This window comes from Lissotriton vulgaris, chromosome 7 (genome assembly GCF_964263255.1).
Source record: "Lissotriton vulgaris chromosome 7, aLisVul1.2, whole genome shotgun sequence".
Lineage (NCBI taxonomy): Eukaryota > Metazoa > Chordata > Amphibia > Caudata > Salamandridae > Lissotriton > Lissotriton vulgaris.
The window spans coordinates 12,845,573-12,865,021 of NC_141695.1; the positions used below are offsets into that span (position 1 = coordinate 12,845,573).

Consider the following 19,449-nt stretch of genomic DNA (forward strand, 5'->3'; position numbering starts at 1 on the left):
CACCACTCTACACTGTACGCTATGACACTGTATGGTACTATATGGTACTCCACTCTATGCTACGCTATTTCACAAAACTCCACTGTACTCCACTCTGCACTATTACCCTGTACACTACTCCACTGCACACCACACCTCTCTAGCCCATTTCAGTGTGCGCAACACCACAATACACCACTCTACTGGGTGCAGAGTAGGAATATCGACAGAGAAATATCGTCAGACATAAATATCCCCGCAGAAATATCGAAATGAATAAATATCGATAACAAAACTATAGTTTGACCAGAATATCGACAGACAGGTAAGTAATATCGATAACAATAATATAGAAGTAAGAAATATCATTTACAAAAATATAGTTTACAAAAATATATATTTTTTAATAATGTTATGTATTTTAGTGTTTTTAATGAGAATTTTTTGTCATTTTAATATATGTTGTAGAATTGTAATAGTTATTAATGTATATTATGTAGAATTTTGTGTTATTAGTTCCGTAGTGGGTTGTGGGTTTATAGGGGAATAGGGTGGGAAGTAATTTAAATATATAAAATTAATTGATTAATTAATGTGTTAATTTACTAATTAATTGTTAAATAAATTCAATCAGTCAATTATTAATTAATGATGTAAATTAATGAATTATGTTAATTAATTATGTTAATTGTTTAATTAATTTTAGGTGTGTGTAGTGGAGTTTATATGTGTAAATGGTGTGAAGTAATTAAATTGTGATTGATTAATTATTAAATACTTTATAAATTAATTACCATTATTTAATTAGTAATTTTTAATGGTAAATGTGTAATTAATTTTAGGTTTGTGTTGTGGTGTTTATAAGTGTATATAGTGTGAAATCTGACAATTAAATAATTAATTAATAAAAAAAAGATTAGTTTTCATTAATTAATTAGTAAATATTAAATGTCATAGTGTAATTGATTTTAGGTGTGTGGTGGATATTATATTGTTAAATAATGTGTAAATATATTTTTTCTTATTATCTTTGTTAATAATAATATATAAACATGTATATATTAATTATGTTTATATTGGAAATAAAATTTAATAAAAAAAGTGATAGTTTGTTTTTTTATTGTTTTGGGTTCCAGCGCTTTCCCTACTGTTGTACCCTGTGGAGTGGGAATAGTAATTTTTACACCTACGCTATCCAACGCTTCCCCTACTGTTGCACTCACTGGAGTGGGAATAGTAATTTTTACCCCTACGCTATCCAACGCTTCCCCTACTGTTGCACTCACTGGAGTGGGAACAGTAATTTTTACCCCTATGCTATCCAGCGCTTTCCCTACTGTTGCACCCTTTGGAGTGGGAATAGTAATTTTTACCCCTACGCTATCCAGCGCTTTCCCGACTGTTGCACCCTTTGGAGTGGGAATAGTAATTTTTACCCCTACGCTATCCAATGCTTTCCCTACTGTTGCACCCTTTGGAGTGGGAATAGTAATTTTTACCCCTACGCTATCAAACGCTTTCCCTACTGTTGCACTCTCTGGAGTGGGAATAGTAATTTTTACCCCTACGCTATCCAGTGCTTTCCCTACTGTGCACTCACTGGAGTCGGAATAGTAATTTTTACCCCTACGCTATCCAACGCTTTCCCTACTGTTGCACCATCTGGAGTGGGAATAGTACTTTTTACCCCTACGCTATCCTGCGCTTTCCCTACTGTTGCACTCTTTGGAGTGGGAATAGTAATTTTTACCCCTTCGCTATCAAATGTTTTAACTACTAATGTTTTAATTTTGTTATTAAATATATCTATTATTATTTTTAAATACTTTTATGTGTTAATTAAATATAGAAAAATGTATTTTATTAAAAAATGTTTTAGATATGTTTTTATTTTATTTTTATATATTTATTAAAGGTTATAAATTAAATAAAGATAATAATAAAATGTATTTAAGAAAATATATGTATATGTACCCATTTATTCAGTTTATAATGATAAATTAAGTTTATTTGTTATAAATAGTTAAAATATCAATGTAATGTATTTTATTTTATTAATAATATCTATAATATTTAATTATTAAATGTAAGTTATAATATATATTAAAGTCGATATTTTTTACATCTATGTTTTTTACATCTATATTTTAGAGTCGAAATTATTGTACTTACCTGTTTAAGTATAGGGAGTCGATATTTATGTAATCAATATTTTTACATCTATATTTTTGTAAGCTATACTTTTGTAATCGATATTTAAACACCCTACCACTCTACTGTATGGTATTCTGCTCTACCCCATTCTACTGTACGCTCCTCCGGTCTACTCCACTACATGCCATTCCACTGTACGCTATTCGACTATATGCGATTCCAGAGTATACTACTCCACTCTACGCTACTCCACTAAATGCTATTCCACTATATACCACTACACTCTACAATACTCCATTGTACATTATTCCACTTTATACCACTACCCTGAAAGTTACTACACTCTACGCTACTCCAGTTTATGTAACTCCACTCTAAGCCACGCCATTCTGTGCTATTCTATTGTACGCCACTCCCCTGTATGCTACTACTACACTGTATGCCACTGTACTCAACCCAACTTCACTGAATGCCACTAGGCTGTACTCCATTCCTTGTATGCCACTCCACTGTACCGTACTACACTGTAAGCTATTCCACTCTATACCACTTCACTGTACTCCGCTCTACGCTATTCCACTCTATGCCGTTGTACTCTCTACACCCCTCAACTCTACACAATATGCAACTACACTCTACGCCAGTCGACTATATGGTATTCAACTTGACCGCACTCCACGCCTCTCCACTCTATTTCACTACACTGTATGCCACTCTACTGTGGCTACCCTAGTAAACGTTATTCCACTCTATGCCACTCCAGTGTACCCCACTAAACTGAAATGTATTGCACTGTTTGCTACAACAATGTACGACACTCCACAGTATTCTATTGCATTTTTTCCCACTAACCTGTGCGCTACTCCACTCTGAGCCATTTCAATGTACACCACTCTACTCTACAATACTCCATTCTATGCTATTCCATTGGACGCCACAAATACTCTATGTCACTCGACTGTATGCTATTTCACTGTACCCCACTCCAAACTGTGCCACTCTATTGTATGCCACTCCAATGTAGCGTACTGAACTGAATGCCATTTCACTGTATCCCACTCCTTTGTACTCCACTGTCTGCTATTCCAGTCTATGCCACTCCGCTCCACACTACTCAAATCTACTCCACTCTACCACACTTTATGACACTCAACAAAACTAAAGTCTATGCCCCTCCACTGTACCAAACAGTAATCCACTCTATAGCACTCCACTCCACAACACTTTACTCTACTCTATATCACTTTATGCTGCTAAACAACACTTTACTATACTCGACCAGACTCTACACAACTCTCTCTCTGTCACTCCCCCTCACTTTACTACACTCAAATCTACCACACTATTCTACAGTGTTCCACTGCTCCGCTCTACACCACTCCATTCTAGAAAGTTCTATGACAATCCACTCTGTAGCACTCCACTCTACAACACTTTACTCTATGTAAGTGGACATCACTCTAGTTTACTTTATGCTGCCAAACAACACTTTACTATACTCGACCACACTCTAGACAACTCTCTCTGTATCACTCCTCCTCACTTTACTCCACTCAAATCTACCACATACTTCTCCACACTATTCTACAGTATTCCACCGCTCCGCTCTACACCACTCCACTCTAGAAAGCTCTATGACAATCAATACGATCACACTTGATGCCATTCCCCTGTACTGAACTCCAGCACACTTTACTCATCTTCACTCTACAACACTCTAATTCACTCTGTGCCTCTTCACTATACTCCACTGTATGACACTTTCCAACAGAGTAACAAAAGACAGTTCACTCCACCGTATGCCATACCACCCCACTCTCTGAGACTTTACTACATGCTAAGCTACGACAGCCACTTTACTCCACTCCAAGCCACTCTACAACATAACACTACACTCTGACACTTTAATCCAGTCTATGCTACACAACTCCAATTGACTACACTTCACTATAATCTACGTACTCTACACCACTGTTCAACGCTCCTCTCTACATTGCTGAACTCTACCACACTCTCCTACACTCTTTTCATCTGTAATCTACAAAACTCTACTACACTGTATGCCAACCTTCGACACTGTTCTGCAATTCAACCACATAAAGTCCACTTTGCAACTCTATACTCAACTCTATCCAACAACACTCCACTGTACAACACTCTACGAGACTTTCCAACACTTTACGACACACTAGTCCACTGTACTGTATGACAAGCCACTAAAATGTATGACTGTACGCTACGCCACTGAACTGCTATATACGAGCCACTCAACTGTATGAAGCCCCCACTCCACTCTATCATACTTTAAGTCATTGTACTCTATCCCACTCTACTCTACCGTATTACACTTTACAATACTCCACTCTAAAACACTGCATTGTGTGACACAGTCCTTCTCTGTATGATACGACCCTTTACGTAACAACACTCCTCTCGATGAGATTGGACTCTATGATTTGAAACAAATTTTATTAAAAATGTTAAAAAGTAATTGAAATTTAAAGAAAAAAAACCAAACGTTAAAGCTTAGTTATAGTTAGGGAATCTTTATTTTTCCTATAAAAATTAATCAAATTGCACAATTAGAAATTACAAAGTTATAGTTATGCCGTTCAATTAAAAATAATCAAACTCTTTCAAAATATTGTAAGTAGCGCACCTCCAAACACACTCCTTCTAGCTCGCTTGCCAGACAACCCTAACTATAGTGTGATAGTACGGTGTATAGTTTACATAGTGACAGATAATTACCATATTACTTCTGAACCTAATTTTTTTTATCCTGTGTCCATCTAATGGATGTCAGTGTTTACAAAAAGGGCAAGCAATGGTAAACCTGAAGTATATGCAGAGTGTGTGTTCAGGGCTGTCCAAGAGCACAAGTGGTTTTCAATGTATGAAAGGCAGTGACCTGCAAAAAGTACATTCAAAACAAATAGCGTTCTATTCCAGTCTTGTATTTAACATGTAAATATCCAGAACAACATGTATATTTATTCGAAAACAAATGTGTGTGGAAAGTTAAAAGGTACATTTCTCTCACCTCTGTGGAGACACAGAGTCTCTCTCAGATGAGGCTGCAAATCTCTCCATGGAGAGGAATCTTCTGTTCCAGGCTCATTCCTCACCCTGGGGCAGCTCTGTCCAGGGAGACGTCCTTGTCTGTCATGGAGGTTGTCCTGGGAAACTGGTACAGAGGAGGGAGAGAAAGGTACCGCAGAGATGGAGGGAGGGAGAGAAAGAGAGAGAGACAGAGACAGAGACAGAGAGACAGTGAGAGGAGAGGATAGACAATTACAGAGAGATATAGGGAGGGAGAGGCAGGTACAGAGAGATGGAGATAGAGAGAGACAGGTACAGAGAGACAGAGAGAGGGGGAGGGAAAGACAGAGAGAGGGGGAGGGATAGACAGGTACAGAGAGACAGAGAGAGCGGGAGAGAGAGACAGAGAGAGGGAGGGAGAGAGAGAGAGAGAGACAGGGAGAGGAGGAGGGAGGAGGGATAGACAGGTACGGAGAGATGAAGGGAGGAAGGGAGAGAGAGACAGAGAGAGAGAGACAGAGAGAGGAGGAGGGAGGCAGAGACAGGCACAGAGAGATAGAGGAAGGGATAGACAGGTACAAAGAGATAGAGAAGGGAGGAGAGAGGTAGAGACAGGCACAGAGAGATGAGGAAGAGAGGGAGGGAGAGACAGATAAAGAGAAAAGAGAGTGGATAGAGGGAGAGACAGGTACAAAGAGAGGGAGGTTGCGGGGGAGAGACAGGTACAGAGAGAGCGAGAAGGAGACAGGTACAGAGAGATAGAGGGCGGAAGAGACGGGTTCAGAGAGATGGAGGAAGGGATGAGGGAGAGACAGGTGCAAAGAGGTAGAAGAGGGGAGGAGGGAGAGACAGGTACAGAGAGACAGATGACCGGGGGAGGGACAGACAGGTACAGAGAGATAGAGGGAGGGAGTAGGTAGAGTCAGGTACAGCGAGTTAGAAGAAGGGAGGAGGGAGAGGCAGGTACAGAGAGACAGATGACCGGGGGAGGGACAGACAGGTACAGACAGATAGGGGAGGGAGTAGGGAGAGTCAGGTACAGAGAGTTAGAAGAAGGGAGGAGGGAGAGACAGGTATAGAGAGTCAGACGTTTGGAGGAGGGACAGACAGGTATAGAGAGAGAGATGGAAGGAGGGAGGGAAGAGGGAGAGACAGGTACAGAGAGACAGATGACCATGGGAGGGACAGACAGGTACAGAGAGATAGAGGAAGGGAGTAGGGAGAGTCAGGTATAGAGAGTCAGAAGAAGGAAGGGGGAGGAGGGACAGACAGGAAAAGACAGAGAGAGGGAGGGAGGGAGGAGGGAGAGACAGGTACAGAGAGGAGCGGAGGAGGGAGAAACAGGTACAGAGAGACAGAGGACGGAAGGAGGGACAGACAGGTACAGAGAGACAGCTGACCGGGGGAGGGACAGATAGGTACAGAGAGATAGAGGAAGGGAGTAGAGAGAGTCAGGTACAGAGAGTTAGAAGAAGGAAGGAGGGAGGAGGGACAGACAGGAAAAGAGAGAGAGAGGGAGGGAGGGAGGAGGGGTAGACAGGTGCAGTGAGATAGAGGGAGGGAAAAGCAGTGAAAGAAAAAAGAAAGGTAGAGAAACAGTAATAGAGAAAGAGAGAAAGAGAGTGAAATGGATTAATGAATAAAGAAGAGGGATAGAGTGGGCAGAGACAGTGGAAGCGAGAGAGAATGAGTGTTAGAGAGGAAGAGAAAGAGATAACGAGAGGAGTTCAGATCAACTGATGAAGTGGTTCATGCAAAAAAGTGTTGAAATGTTTGTTGTGATCTGAGAGTGACTCCTCTTTGTGGGTCTGGCAGCAGAAAATTGAGGAATAAATATTGTCTGACAAAGATATTGTGGCGTAAGAATCACACATTAGAGTCAGAAAATCTACACTCGAAGAGATTCACCTTTTGTAAATGATATTTTAGACACTATATTAAAGTCAGACATTATTTTAGTCAATGGCACTGACACACAACCCTCTCTGTGTCTTTGCACAGCTGTAGATAGAAGAGCTGTCCACAGTAACACAAGAGCATCAGCAGTGCTGGAGGTACCACAGACCAGGGAGGAAGGACTGTGAGGGGTGTGAGCTTGAACAGACTAGTACATACAACATGAAATGTTAGGAACATATGTACATGTGAGGGTGTGAGGTGGAAGGGCGTGAGGCAGGGGCGTACCTACCAAGCGTGCAGCAGGTGCAGTGGCACCTGGGCCCAGGGCTTTAAGGGATGTGAGGGATGTGAGCTTGAAAAGTCTAGTACATACACCATGAAATGTTAGGAACATATGTACATGTGAGAGTGTGAGGTGGAAGGGTGTGAGGCAGGAACGTACCCACCAAGCGTGCAGCAGGTGCCGTGGCACCGGGCCCAGGGCTGTGAGGGGCCCCAGGACTGTGAGGGGCCCCAGGGCTGTGAGGGGCCCCAGGGCTGTGAGGGGCCCAGGGCTGTGAGGGGCCCCAGGGCTGTGAGGGGCCCCGGGATGTGAGGGGCCCCAGGGCTGTGCGGGGCACCAGGGCTGTGAGGGGCCCCAGGGCTGTGAGGGGCCCCAAGTCTGTGACCCTCTGCACTTCAATTGTAGCTGCTTCAGAGCTCTTGGCATCCTTGCTACACCACTGGTGTGAGGCAGATATGTACATCGAGCTGCCCTCGGTAATAGTAAGAAGCCTACATTTACCACTACTACCCCAGACTGCGTCATCCCTGCATCTACAGCCCCCGCCCTCACTTTCAGCATCTCCTGTCCCAGAGTGACGTCACTAACATGGCTGAACCCTAACACACATGAACATGGCATGCACCACAACATGCAGAAACAAGAGATGAAAGGGTGTTTACCTGGACGGAGGCACAGAGAGGTTTTCAGAATAGAGCGCAGAGGATTCTGGGAAGACCCTGGACACTCCCGAGCCTCGTCTCGCAGACCAGTAGAGCTCTGCACCCTGGGGCTGTAGAAGACTGCTCTCTCCACTGCAGGGGGGGGCAGGAGAGAGAGAGAGAGGAGAGAAAGAGGTAGAGGAGGGAGAGAGAGGGGGGGAGAGAGGGGGAAGGAGAGGGTGAGGGAGAGAGAGGGAGAGAGAGAGAGGGGAGAGGAGAGAGAGGACAGAGTGAGGGAGAGAGAGAGGAGGAGAGGGAGAGAGTAAGAGGGGGAGGGGAGAGAGGAGAGAGGAAAGAGAGGGGGAGAAGGAGAGAGAGAGGGAGAGAGAGAGGGAGAGAGAGAGGGGGAGAGGGAGAGGGAGAGAGGGAGGGGAAGAGGGAGAGAAAGAGGGAGAGGAAGAGAGAGGGAGAGGGAGGGGGAGGGGGAGGGGAGAGAGAAAGAGTCAATAAACACGAGAGATTAATTGAGTAAAAAAGGGGTTTATTTGTTTTCTGGTCCAAACTTCAGGGCCCCAACTCTCTTCACTGACAATAACCAAGAATTACCTCAGCCCTTTCCACCCTCGAGTAGTGCAGTGGTAACAGGCTTTAGATAAGTTTAGCTTCAATGAGCTGTTAATGGTGAGTGTCTTTCTTCCATCACAAGTTGCATAATTCTGCACTTCTGACAGCAGCCCCCTTCTGTGCCTTTACATCAGATGTAGAATGTTTGCTGGTGATGAGCGCAGGAAGTTAAGACCTGGTCGAAAAGATAAACTGGGTCTGGTTGAGAGTTTGAAGGAACCACATGTGGGGTGGTTCTCTCTCCTTCAAACCTCCGGTCCCCCCCTGATTCAGAGATGGGCGGACCGTGAGGTGTCCGTCACTGGAGCCCCAGCGGACTCGGTGATGGAAAGGGTCCTCTGACGGTAGGGGCCATGAGAGGAAGGGCATTACACACCCGCACTATTGAGAGTGGAGAGATGAATGTCCTTTTTCCCTCTCCATCACCACCTGGCGGTGTGGCATAGAGGAGAGAGGCAGGAATGACCCTCACATCTGAGGGAAAACTTCCAAGGAACGGGGGTCATTCGTTTTTGTTTTTTCAAGACAAACTCCCACATTGGGATAATAATATATTAAAAGTTTGGTAGATGGCCATCAAAATGAACGGCGCTGTCCAGCAAAGCTTTTGTAACTCAACAGCAACAGCTGTCGGCGGCTCCTTTGAGGTAAGACATGACCTTTGGCCAGATCTCATTCCTAAATCTGGCAGATGGCAGAGGAAATGTCCTCCGCCACCCGACTGTCATGATGCCCATAAAATGGACAGGAGTGAGTCCATTTCAAGCATAAAATGGGAAGGTAAAATACCTAGGGGCCAGATGTAGGAGAGCAAATACCGGTCGGTAACGGCCGATTTCGGCCGTTACCGACCGGTAGTTGGTGTTTGACATGTAGGGGCCATCATTTTACCGATTCGGTAAATCCACATGTAGGTGACACTCCTAAGAGTGCCGCAGGCCCTTAAGAGTCGGTATTTTACCACCCAATCCTATTGGGTGGTAAAATACCGAATTCAGGTGTGCATGCACATCTGTGCATGCACACCTGTGCCATGTGACACACAGACATGCCCTTAGGGCATGTATGTGTGCCACATGGCACACATGCCTGTATTTGGGGTGCTAGAGGGTGTCAAAGTGACACCCCCTGCACCCTTGCCGGATTTGGTATTTACCGATTCGGTAAATACCGAATCGGTATTGCCCATTGATTCCTATGGGCTTCAAGGCCCGTAGGAATCAATGGGCAATACCGATTCGGTATTTACAGAATCGGTAAATACCGAATGTTACCGATTCGGTAATTCCAAAACAAGAATTACCTACATCTCCCTCCTTCATATTTACCGATTCATAAATACCGAATCGGTAAAAGTCGGTAAATAGAAGTTACCTACATCTGGCCCTCAAACTGGTGTGATGGAAAGCAAGGGGGAAATATCCTGGAAAGGAAAATATGAAAAGGTCAATGTGTTTCCTACCAAGGCATATTTTTATGGGGATTTGTATGCTAAGCACAATTACACCTGCTGAACTGTCTTCTCGTAATCATAAATCAAAATATCCCATGGGTATCATATCAACCTAGTATACCTAACCTACTATAACTAGCAAACCAAACATATCTATCTACTGTATCTACCATATTTAAACTGCTAACCTAACCAGCTAGACCTCTCATACTTACCATACCTATCTAACCTACAAGGGCTAATCTACCACACCTACCCTACCACAACTAGCAGACCTACCATATCTATCTGCTGTATCTACCATACTTAACCTACTAACCTAACCTGCCATACCTCTCATACCTCTCATACCTATCTAACCTACCATAGCTAATCTGCCACACCTATCCTTCCTGCATGTCAGTTCAACCACACTTTACCAGCTGCACTTCTCTTTGTATACATAATTATGCTCATGTTAGGGTGTTACTTCTGTCAGCCATCTTTGATGCAAATAAAACCCTCTCATCTATGTAATTTCTAAAGGAAATGCTCTAGGTATTACAGTTTTGATTACATCAGGTGTGCCACACTTTTGTAATAAATATAGAATGTTAGCAATCTAGTTGTTCATTAGGATACTGTGAGAGGCAGAGGTCAGGGGCACGGACTCTGAACATTGAAGGCAGGCAGGAGGGTGCAGAGGCAACAAGCTGACCACACTGGGCAGGCAGGAAGGGCAGTGGCAGCACAACAGACTATGGAGGTCAGTGGAAAGGGGGCAGGGGCAACAAACTACCAATATAGGACTGGCAAGAGAGGCTGTGGCAATATAATAGACCAATGTGGGCAGAAGGAAGAGGCAGTGGTAGAAAACCATATACCTGCCAGCAGACCCGATTCATCCAGGAAACGCCCAATGTTTTTAAGCTCAAATGGGCTTTATTTGATCTGTCTCCTACCTGCAATCTCCTCTTCTTCAATGTAAGTCAAAGGGGAAAATCAATACCCCAGTTGTTTTCAAAATCTCCCTCTTACCAAGTTCAAAATGTTAGCAAGTATGGTACATTGGATCATGGAAGGCAGGAGGAATTGGGGTAGGGACATGGACTCGGATAACAGAGGACAGGAGGGACATGGAGAGGTGCACCAACCAGACCATACAGGCAGGCATCAGGGTTAGCTGAACTAACTATAAAGGGAAATCTCTATGGTTTTCTACAGGAGAAATGCCCAACTAACTATAGCGTCCCTGAAACCTATTTTTTTTTTACTGAATTTCTAAGGTGTTTTAAATGCTAATTTCTGACTATAACATACCAGTAGCATTTCCAAGATGGTGGAGAAAGGCCTCCGAAATATCTCTTAGCAATCCCACTGTGTGGGATTTACTGGAGGTAACAGGAGGAGTAGTTAGCCCCCAACATCAACCTTGGGCGCCAACTATCCCTTTCAATACCACCAATAAGTCCCACACAGCAGGATTGCGAAGTTCTTATATCAGTCCCCTCCCTACACCACTGTTCAAACGTGCCCCCTAGCATGTTGTAAGTAGAGGGATGAAGTCTACTTGAATCCTAAGGGTCCCTGGGGGTAAACTAGCCCACCAGGTACCTTCAGGAAGCGGCACACAGGTGCGTAGCAGAGAGGTGTTCTGAGGCCATGCCCCTTTTTACACCTCTCTGCAACGCAGCTCATGGGCGCTTACTAGAGGTACCTCGTGGGCTAGTTGGACCCAAGGGACCCTCAGGATTCAAGGGGACTTAATTTCCCAACTTTCAATGTGCCAGAGGGCCTGTTTGCACAGTGTGCAGGGAGGGGGCGGGGACTGATGTGACAAGGATGCAAACACACCCTGTGGCACGTTTTAAGTTGGGGGATTAAAGTCGGCTTGAATCCTGAGGGTCTCTGGGGCCAACTAGCCCCTCAGGACCTCCAGTAAGTGCCACAGAGCTGCATTGCATAGAGGTGGTCTGAGGCCATGTCTCTTCTCACACTTCTCTGTAACACAACTGTGTGGTGCTTACTGGAGGTACCTGATGGGCTTTTTGGCCCCGGGGAACCCTCAAAGTTCATGGGGACTTAATCCCCCAACTTAAAACACACCACAAGACATGTTTGCACACATGTCAAATTAGGTCCCACCCCCTCCCTTCACCACTGTGCAAACACGCCCTCTGGTGCTTTTTAAGTTGGGGGATTAAGTCCCCTTGAATCCTGAGGGTCCCTGGGTTCCAACTAGCCCACCAGGTACCTCCAGTAAGCGCCAACACAGCTATGTTTCAGAGAGGTGTAAAACGGGCCCTGGCCTTGGATCACCTCTCTGCAACACAGCCCTGTGGCGAGTACTGGAGGTACCTGGTGGGCTAGATAGCCCCAGGGACTGTCAGGATTCCAGGGGAACGAATTCCCCAGCTTGAAATGTGCCAGGGGATGCGTTTGCACAGTGGTGCAGGGAGGGGGCGGGGTCTCCGGTGATTTGCCGGTTCCTTTTGTTTGCTTTTTTTTTTTAAGTTGGGAGGGGGATGTGTGGCCCCCCTTCCATGGGCCACTTTTGCCCGTGGGGACCCCATCCCCCGGGGCCTGGCACTCTTGTTATTTTTTTTTATTATGAGGATGGGGACCGCATGGCCCCCTCCAACGGCCAATTTTGGCCCAGGGGCCTGGCCATCTGTTTTTGATTTTTCAGAGGGAGCTGCGTAGCTCCCCTTCTCAGGCCAATTATGGCGCAGAGGACCCAATTCCCCTGCCTGGGCTGTCCTGCCTTTTTTTAATTCTTTTTTTTTAAAGAGGAGGAGGGCCATATGGCCCCCCTCCCAGGTCACTCCTTGCCCCGGGGACCCCATCCCCCTGGCCTGGCCTCTTTGTTGGGGATCTTGGGGGGAGCCCCAATACCCACCCTGTCCCGCCGGCTTCCCACCTCTTGCGGGAGCCAGCATTGTTTTTCCACAAGGGGAGCTGCTGACATGCAGCTCCCCTTGTGGAAAAGCAATCTGCTTTGGATTTTGGAAGCGAGAGCAAGAAACCTGCACGGGTCCCATCCTGCCATAGCAAACAGCAGTATCCCAGGGGTGGGCACCCCGGGATACTGTAATAGCTGGCCCTGGGGGTGGTGGTACCCAGGGCCCTCAAGGGATCCAGTAGGGGGGTACGCGGCTCCCCTCCCTACCTGTGCAAAGCCCTTGGTGGTCCCCGGATCTTGGGAGTCCGTAATGGACCCCCGCATTTGCATATTTTGTGCCCTGAGGAGGTGGTGGTCCCTGGGGCAACTTGATGATATAGCCCAAATAACTATTAATAAAGCAGAAACATTGGCTTTCACGCCTGAAGCCGCAAAAGATATTTATGGACTGATACAGGAGACCAGAGCCTTCACACCACAGATTTCAACAGTAACACAATTACTACGCCAATTTGAATACATATCCAAAAAGGAGATTAACCAAAGGCTCCACGCCACAACATTGATTCATTATCACAAGCACCAAAGAATTCCTCGGGGACTACGAATAGCCCTTAAACCGATGCTATGTAATAAAAATAATAAAAAGTTCATCGAAAGTTGGTATCAAATTCTAAATAAATGCTCCCTAGATCTAATCTTATTAATAATTGAAGAATTATCAAAAGTCCTAAAAGAGCTAGAGGAGGAATTGGAAGGCATAAAAAGAGAACTGAACAAACAGGAAGATTTACAACAACTATTGGAAGATATCAATAAAAAACTTGAAAGATACACCAAAGAGGTTAATGATAGAAAGATTCGAAAATATCGACGTGACACGATCGATTATAAATTAGAAGAGGTGTACACGTGGGCAGAAATTTATAATCAGCGAAAATGGCAGCAACCACAAGCGCAACCAAAATCAAATGTGGGCTCATCCCAAGAAAGCGTAGTGTCAGAATCAGACATCGCAAAAACAAGAGAGCCAATATCAAAAACACCAATCCCATCTACTTCAAAACCAGCAGAATCACAAAAACCTCAAACTCAAGTTCAAAAACCGGCTTTTTTAGATGTAAGCCCAGCAGCAAACGAAACACCACAAGCCACAAAACAAGGAGAGGCAAAAGAAACGGAAGAGGAAAGAATAAAAAGAGTCACAAGGAGCCAAACGAAAGTGACTTAGTCATTAACATCTCTAAGATACAACTCAATGAAACTGAAACTAAAATCCTCAACAAAGGTACGTCATTTGTTCCTACCTACCAATCTAATTCAGCTGAAACAGAAATAGCTCTCTTCAAATTTTTCAGGAATTTAAAATTACGCTACTTCTTCAAAAACCATGAGAATACACCACTTCAAGAGCCTGACAGTCAAATCAAGGAATTTAAGCCAAAAAGTACATTTTGCGCTCCAATCACCCACAAAACCATTGAAGCCTTTGAACGATCAATACTAACTGATCTACAAAAAATCAAATTTGCCAAACCTAAGAGAACAAATCTATCACCTCGTGAATGGAACATCTTAAAAAACTTGAGTCAAAACGAAGAACTGACCTTCCAAAGAGCCGACAAAGGGGGAGCTCTAATAGTAATGGACACCAACTTTTACATCGAAAGCGTAAACACTCATGTGAAAGACATCAACACATACATGCCACTTGATACAGATCCGACTGATGAATACAAGAGCATATTGAAACTGATAACAGACAAAGCACTTGACATGAAAATAATCAGTAAAAAGACTCATCAATTTCTGGAGACAAAATACCCAAGAAGACCTAAACTGTACATGTTACCTAAAATCCACAAGGATAAGAAAAATCCACCATTCAGACCAATAGTCTCTGCTTGTGGCTCAATCTCCGAACCGTTAGGACCATATATCGACTGGTTTCTTCAACCAATTGTTCAAGAAGGTAACACATACATAAAAGACACGACCGATTTCCTGAAAATACTCAACGAAGTGATTCTTCTACCTGGAAAAGAATATTGGCTATGTACAATAGATGTGACCTCGCTCTATACCTCGATCCCCCACAACAAAGGAATGGAAGCCCTGGAATGGAGCCTACTCAAAAGAAATGAGATGGACGAAAGCCAAAAAATTTTCCTTTTGGAATTAATGCAATTCGCCCTATTCCACAGTTATTTTGAATGGCAACAGAGTTTTTACAACCAAAGTAACGGAACATCTATGGGCTTTGGGGGAGCCCCAGCATACGCATGTATCTTCATGTCTAAATTCGAGACAGACTTCATTCTCAACAATCCAGATTGGAGGAACAATCTAGTAGTATTTAGAAGATACATAGATGATATCTTTCTCCTATGGCAAGGCGACAAAATGGCACTTGAAAACAACATCAATACAATCAATACCAGATATGAAAGAATCAAATTCACACATAACATTCATCAGGAATCCATTGTTTTCTTGGATGTAAAAGTTAACATGAGTGACTTCAACTTCTTCACTCAAGTCCACATTAAGCCTACTGACAGGAATTCAAGCCTACATTTCCAAAGCTTTCATCCTATCACTCTGAAAAAACATCTACCTATATCACAACTAATCAGGTTGAAACGTATCACATCAGATTCACAACAGTTGGAAATCTCTATGAAAGATCAAATTAACAAATACCTTGAAAGAGGATATCCCACCACTGTTCTAGATGAATCTATGAAAAGAATCAAAGCTATCCCAAGAGAAAAACTCTTCATACCCAAGTCGAACACAACAGAACAAAAAACAGTATGTGTACTTAAATATTCTACAGAAGCTATGAAAATCAAAAAGATCATTAAAACCCACTGGAATCTAATTAAAATGGAACCAGACTTGAAAGATTTGTACAATGAAAACATCACATTTGCATTTCAAAGATCAAAAAATCTAAAAGAAATTTTAACAACCACATCTAACAAAATGAAAAAATCAAAATTCAAAGGAATGTGTAAATGCTTCAACTGCACCCATTGTAACAACGTTATAGTGGGCAACAAACTGAGACATCCTACTCAAGGCTATGAAATTGACTTAAAACACAACAGTACCTGTGATACTACAAATACCATCTATGCTATCAAATGCCCATGTGGCAAGATATATGTAGGCCAAACGGAAAGGAAAATTAAAGTACGGATAACAGAACACAAATCAAATATCCGACTACATAACCAGAAATCAACTATAGCTAATCACTGGTCTGAAGCAAATCACCAAATCTCTCAACTGAGATTCACGGTACTGGAGACCATACCACAACGCAGCGACATGGACCCCACAAAACAAAGACTAAGAGCCGAATTCTTTTGGATCAAGAAATTGAACAGTCTTCAGCCATCCGGGATGAATGACCGGATAGAATATTCATGTTTCCTATAAATGGCATCATTAAGGACCATTCTAACCCCCGCTCTGGAACTCTTGACATTTAATGACCTATGAGGCAGATGCCTCCCTGGCATTTACAATTGTGATTATATTTATATCACTGTTGATCTTTATTATCGTTTATACTATTATCTTCATGATTACAATGGAGTCTATAGTTATTATGTTTTGAACAGTAATAGGATTTCTTTTCACACTATCATGTTTAGCCACATCTCGAGTACTTTGCTTCTTATTTGTTTGTTTGCCTTTTTTTTTATTTCTATTCCCAATTTAGTCCTTTTTCTGTTTCCATCATGTTCTTCTGTAACTCCACGCCGGGACTATTTCCCATTACCCACGTAATTAATTCTATTTTTTTCGCTTCCACACCGTCTTCCGTTTAATATAATTTGGGATCTATTTTCACATGTCCGATACCTTCCCCCACATGTCCGATACCCAGCACTTAATATTGTTGAGAAGTCTTTCTTCGACTTCCATTGTCAAACATGATCACGTGATCGGAACTATGCTTGCCCTTTAAAACATGACCGCGAGTAACTCTCTTCTACCCGTCCGGTATCCATGAGACCGTTCCTGGTTTACCCGCCCGTTACGAGCGTGATCACCGAGATTCCTCTGACTCGCGTAAGTGCTCCTTAACCCCATGTGCACTATTTCAGCATTTTTGTAATTCCCGCCTTGTTTTTAAGTTTACCCTCGACTCGCGTAAGTGCTCCTTAAACCCATGTGCACTATTTCGGCATCCCGTGTACCTATTTTTGTAATTCCCGCCCTGTTGTTTAGTTTCTCTCAATCACTGCATTCTTCCCTCCTTTAACCATGTCCCGCCATATCATCGCACTCACTGTCTTTTTTAACTATGGACCGCCATATCACTGTCTTATTTAACCATGTTCTGTCTCATTTTTCGGTCATATCATTGTACTCACTACCTAATCAGCATAATATCAGGAATGTCATTGGAATATTCACTTTATTGTATGTATATGTATGAACTGTTTATTTTCACATTATCATGAAGGTTAAGGTCCTGTATTCGTCTTTTCACAGGCCCCTGACGAAGGGTCACATGACCTGACCCGAAATGCATTGGGCAGAGTTATAAAGGATATATTTTGATTATTCAAGGATATTGAATGCTAAATGTTCCACAATGAATTAAGAAAACTATCCAATTAATAAAAATCAAAATTAAGAAAAAATGGAGTCATGAACTTTTGTCAATAACCTATCAAAACAGGAGAAGAAACATTTAAAGTTTCAAGTTGAACTTCAGCGCACAGTTAGTGGAAGTTGATCAACCTCCGCATAATCCGGCCCCCTTCCATGGGCCACTTTTGCCCGTGGGGACCCCATCCCCCGGGGCCTGGCACTCTTGTTATTTTTTTTTATTATGAGGATGGGGACCGCATGGCCCCCTCCAACGGCCAATTTTGGCCCAGGGGCCTGGCCATCTGTTTTTGATTTTTCAGAGGGAGCTGCGTAGCTCCCCTTCTCAGGCCAATTATGGCGCAGAGGACCCAATTCCCCTGCCTGGGCTGTCCTGCCTTTTTTTAATTCTTTTTTTTTAAAGAGGAGGAGGGCCATATGGCCCCCCTCCCAGGTCACTCCTTGCCCCGGGGACCCCATCCCCCTGGCCTGGCCTCTTTGTTGGGGATCTTGGGGGGAGCCCCAATACCCACCCTGTCCCGCCGGCTTCCCACCTCTTGCGGGAGCCAGCATTGTTTTTCCACAAGGGGAGCTGCTGACATGCAGCTCCCCTTGTGGAAAAGCAATCTGCTTTGGATTTTGGAAGCGAGAGCAAGAAACCTGCACGGGTCCCATCCTGCCATAGCAAACAGCAGTATCCCAGGGGTGGGCACCCCGGGATACTGTAATAGCTGGCCCTGGGGGGTGGTGGTACCCAGGGCCCTCAAGGGATCCAGTAGGGGGGTACGCGGCTCCCCTCCCTACCTGTGCAAAGCCCTTGGTGGTCCCCGGATCTTGGGAGTCCGTAATGGACCCCCGCAGTTGCATATTTTGTGCCCTGAGGAGGTGGTGGTCCCTGGGGCGTGTGGGGGGGCTCGAGCCCTCCCACAGGTTATTTTAAATCCAAATAGAGCCCCGGGGAGGTGGCGGTCCCTGGGGCAGCATGGGGAGATTGGGACCTCCCACGAATATTTTTTAACAGCCCCCTGGAGTTGGCAGTTTTTGGGACTGTGGCTGCCCCTGCAGGCCCCCGCTGATGAATTTGCAGAGTCCCCTGGACCTGGCCCACCCAGGGTTTTTCTTAACAAAGAGCGGGAGTCTGCTTCGTTTTTAAAATAATTTGGGCGGGATTCGCGACCCCATCGCCATTTCTGCCAAAATTATTATTATTTTTTTTTATTTATGACATTTATTGAGCGCGCCGCTACCCCCAACGGGGGTGTCCCGGCGCTGAGGACTGCAAACGGGAGGAACCTAGAATTTAGCAACTGGAAAATAGAAATGTCTTCAGTTTGCCCCTAAATTGTGATTCGGTGTCAATGAGACGAAGACTGATAGGTAGGGTTCCAGAGTTTAGATACCACCACCGCAAATGCTCTACCACCCTTTCTTACTAGGCGGAATCTGGGAGGGAGCAGGAGACAGAGGTGGTTTGATCTGAGAGCACGTGACGATTGGACTATCTTCAGCCTGTGTCTGAGGTATCTGGGGCCTTTTCTATTGAGAGCCCTGAAGACAAGTACAAGGGCCTTAAATGTGATGCGCGCGGTGATAGGAAGCCAATGAAGCTTCCTTAAGTAAGGAGAGATGAAATGCTGGTACGGGGCCTTACAAATCAGCCTGGCTGCAGCGCTCTGCACGATCTGCAGTCTGTGGAGGAGGTAGGTTGGAAGTCCTACATACAAACTGTTAGCGTAGTCCAAGTGCGAGGTAACAAGGGCGTGCGTCACTGTCTTCAGTGACTCAGTGGGGAGAAAGGGGGAGATCTTTTTTATCATGTGGAGTTTGACAAAGCATGCCGAGGTAACTTTCAGGATCTGGGTTTTATAGGATAGTTCGTTGT

The 19,449-nt window shown here is 44.2% G+C and overlaps 1 protein-coding gene across 1 annotated transcript in view; it reads right to left on the reverse strand.

The window, feature by feature from the left end:
- Positions 1-19,449, reverse strand: part of LOC147700512 (zinc-binding protein A33-like) — a 110,501-nt gene that overhangs the window by 14,590 nt on the left and 76,462 nt on the right. Inside the window, exons 3-4 of the mRNA XM_086928433.1 lie at positions 8,020-8,151; positions 5,177-5,320 (exon numbers count right to left, since the gene is read on the reverse strand). Coding sequence (XP_086784559.1) covers positions 5,177-5,320; positions 8,020-8,151 — 276 coding nt within the window. The remainder of the gene's footprint in view (positions 1-5,176; positions 5,321-8,019; positions 8,152-19,449) is intronic.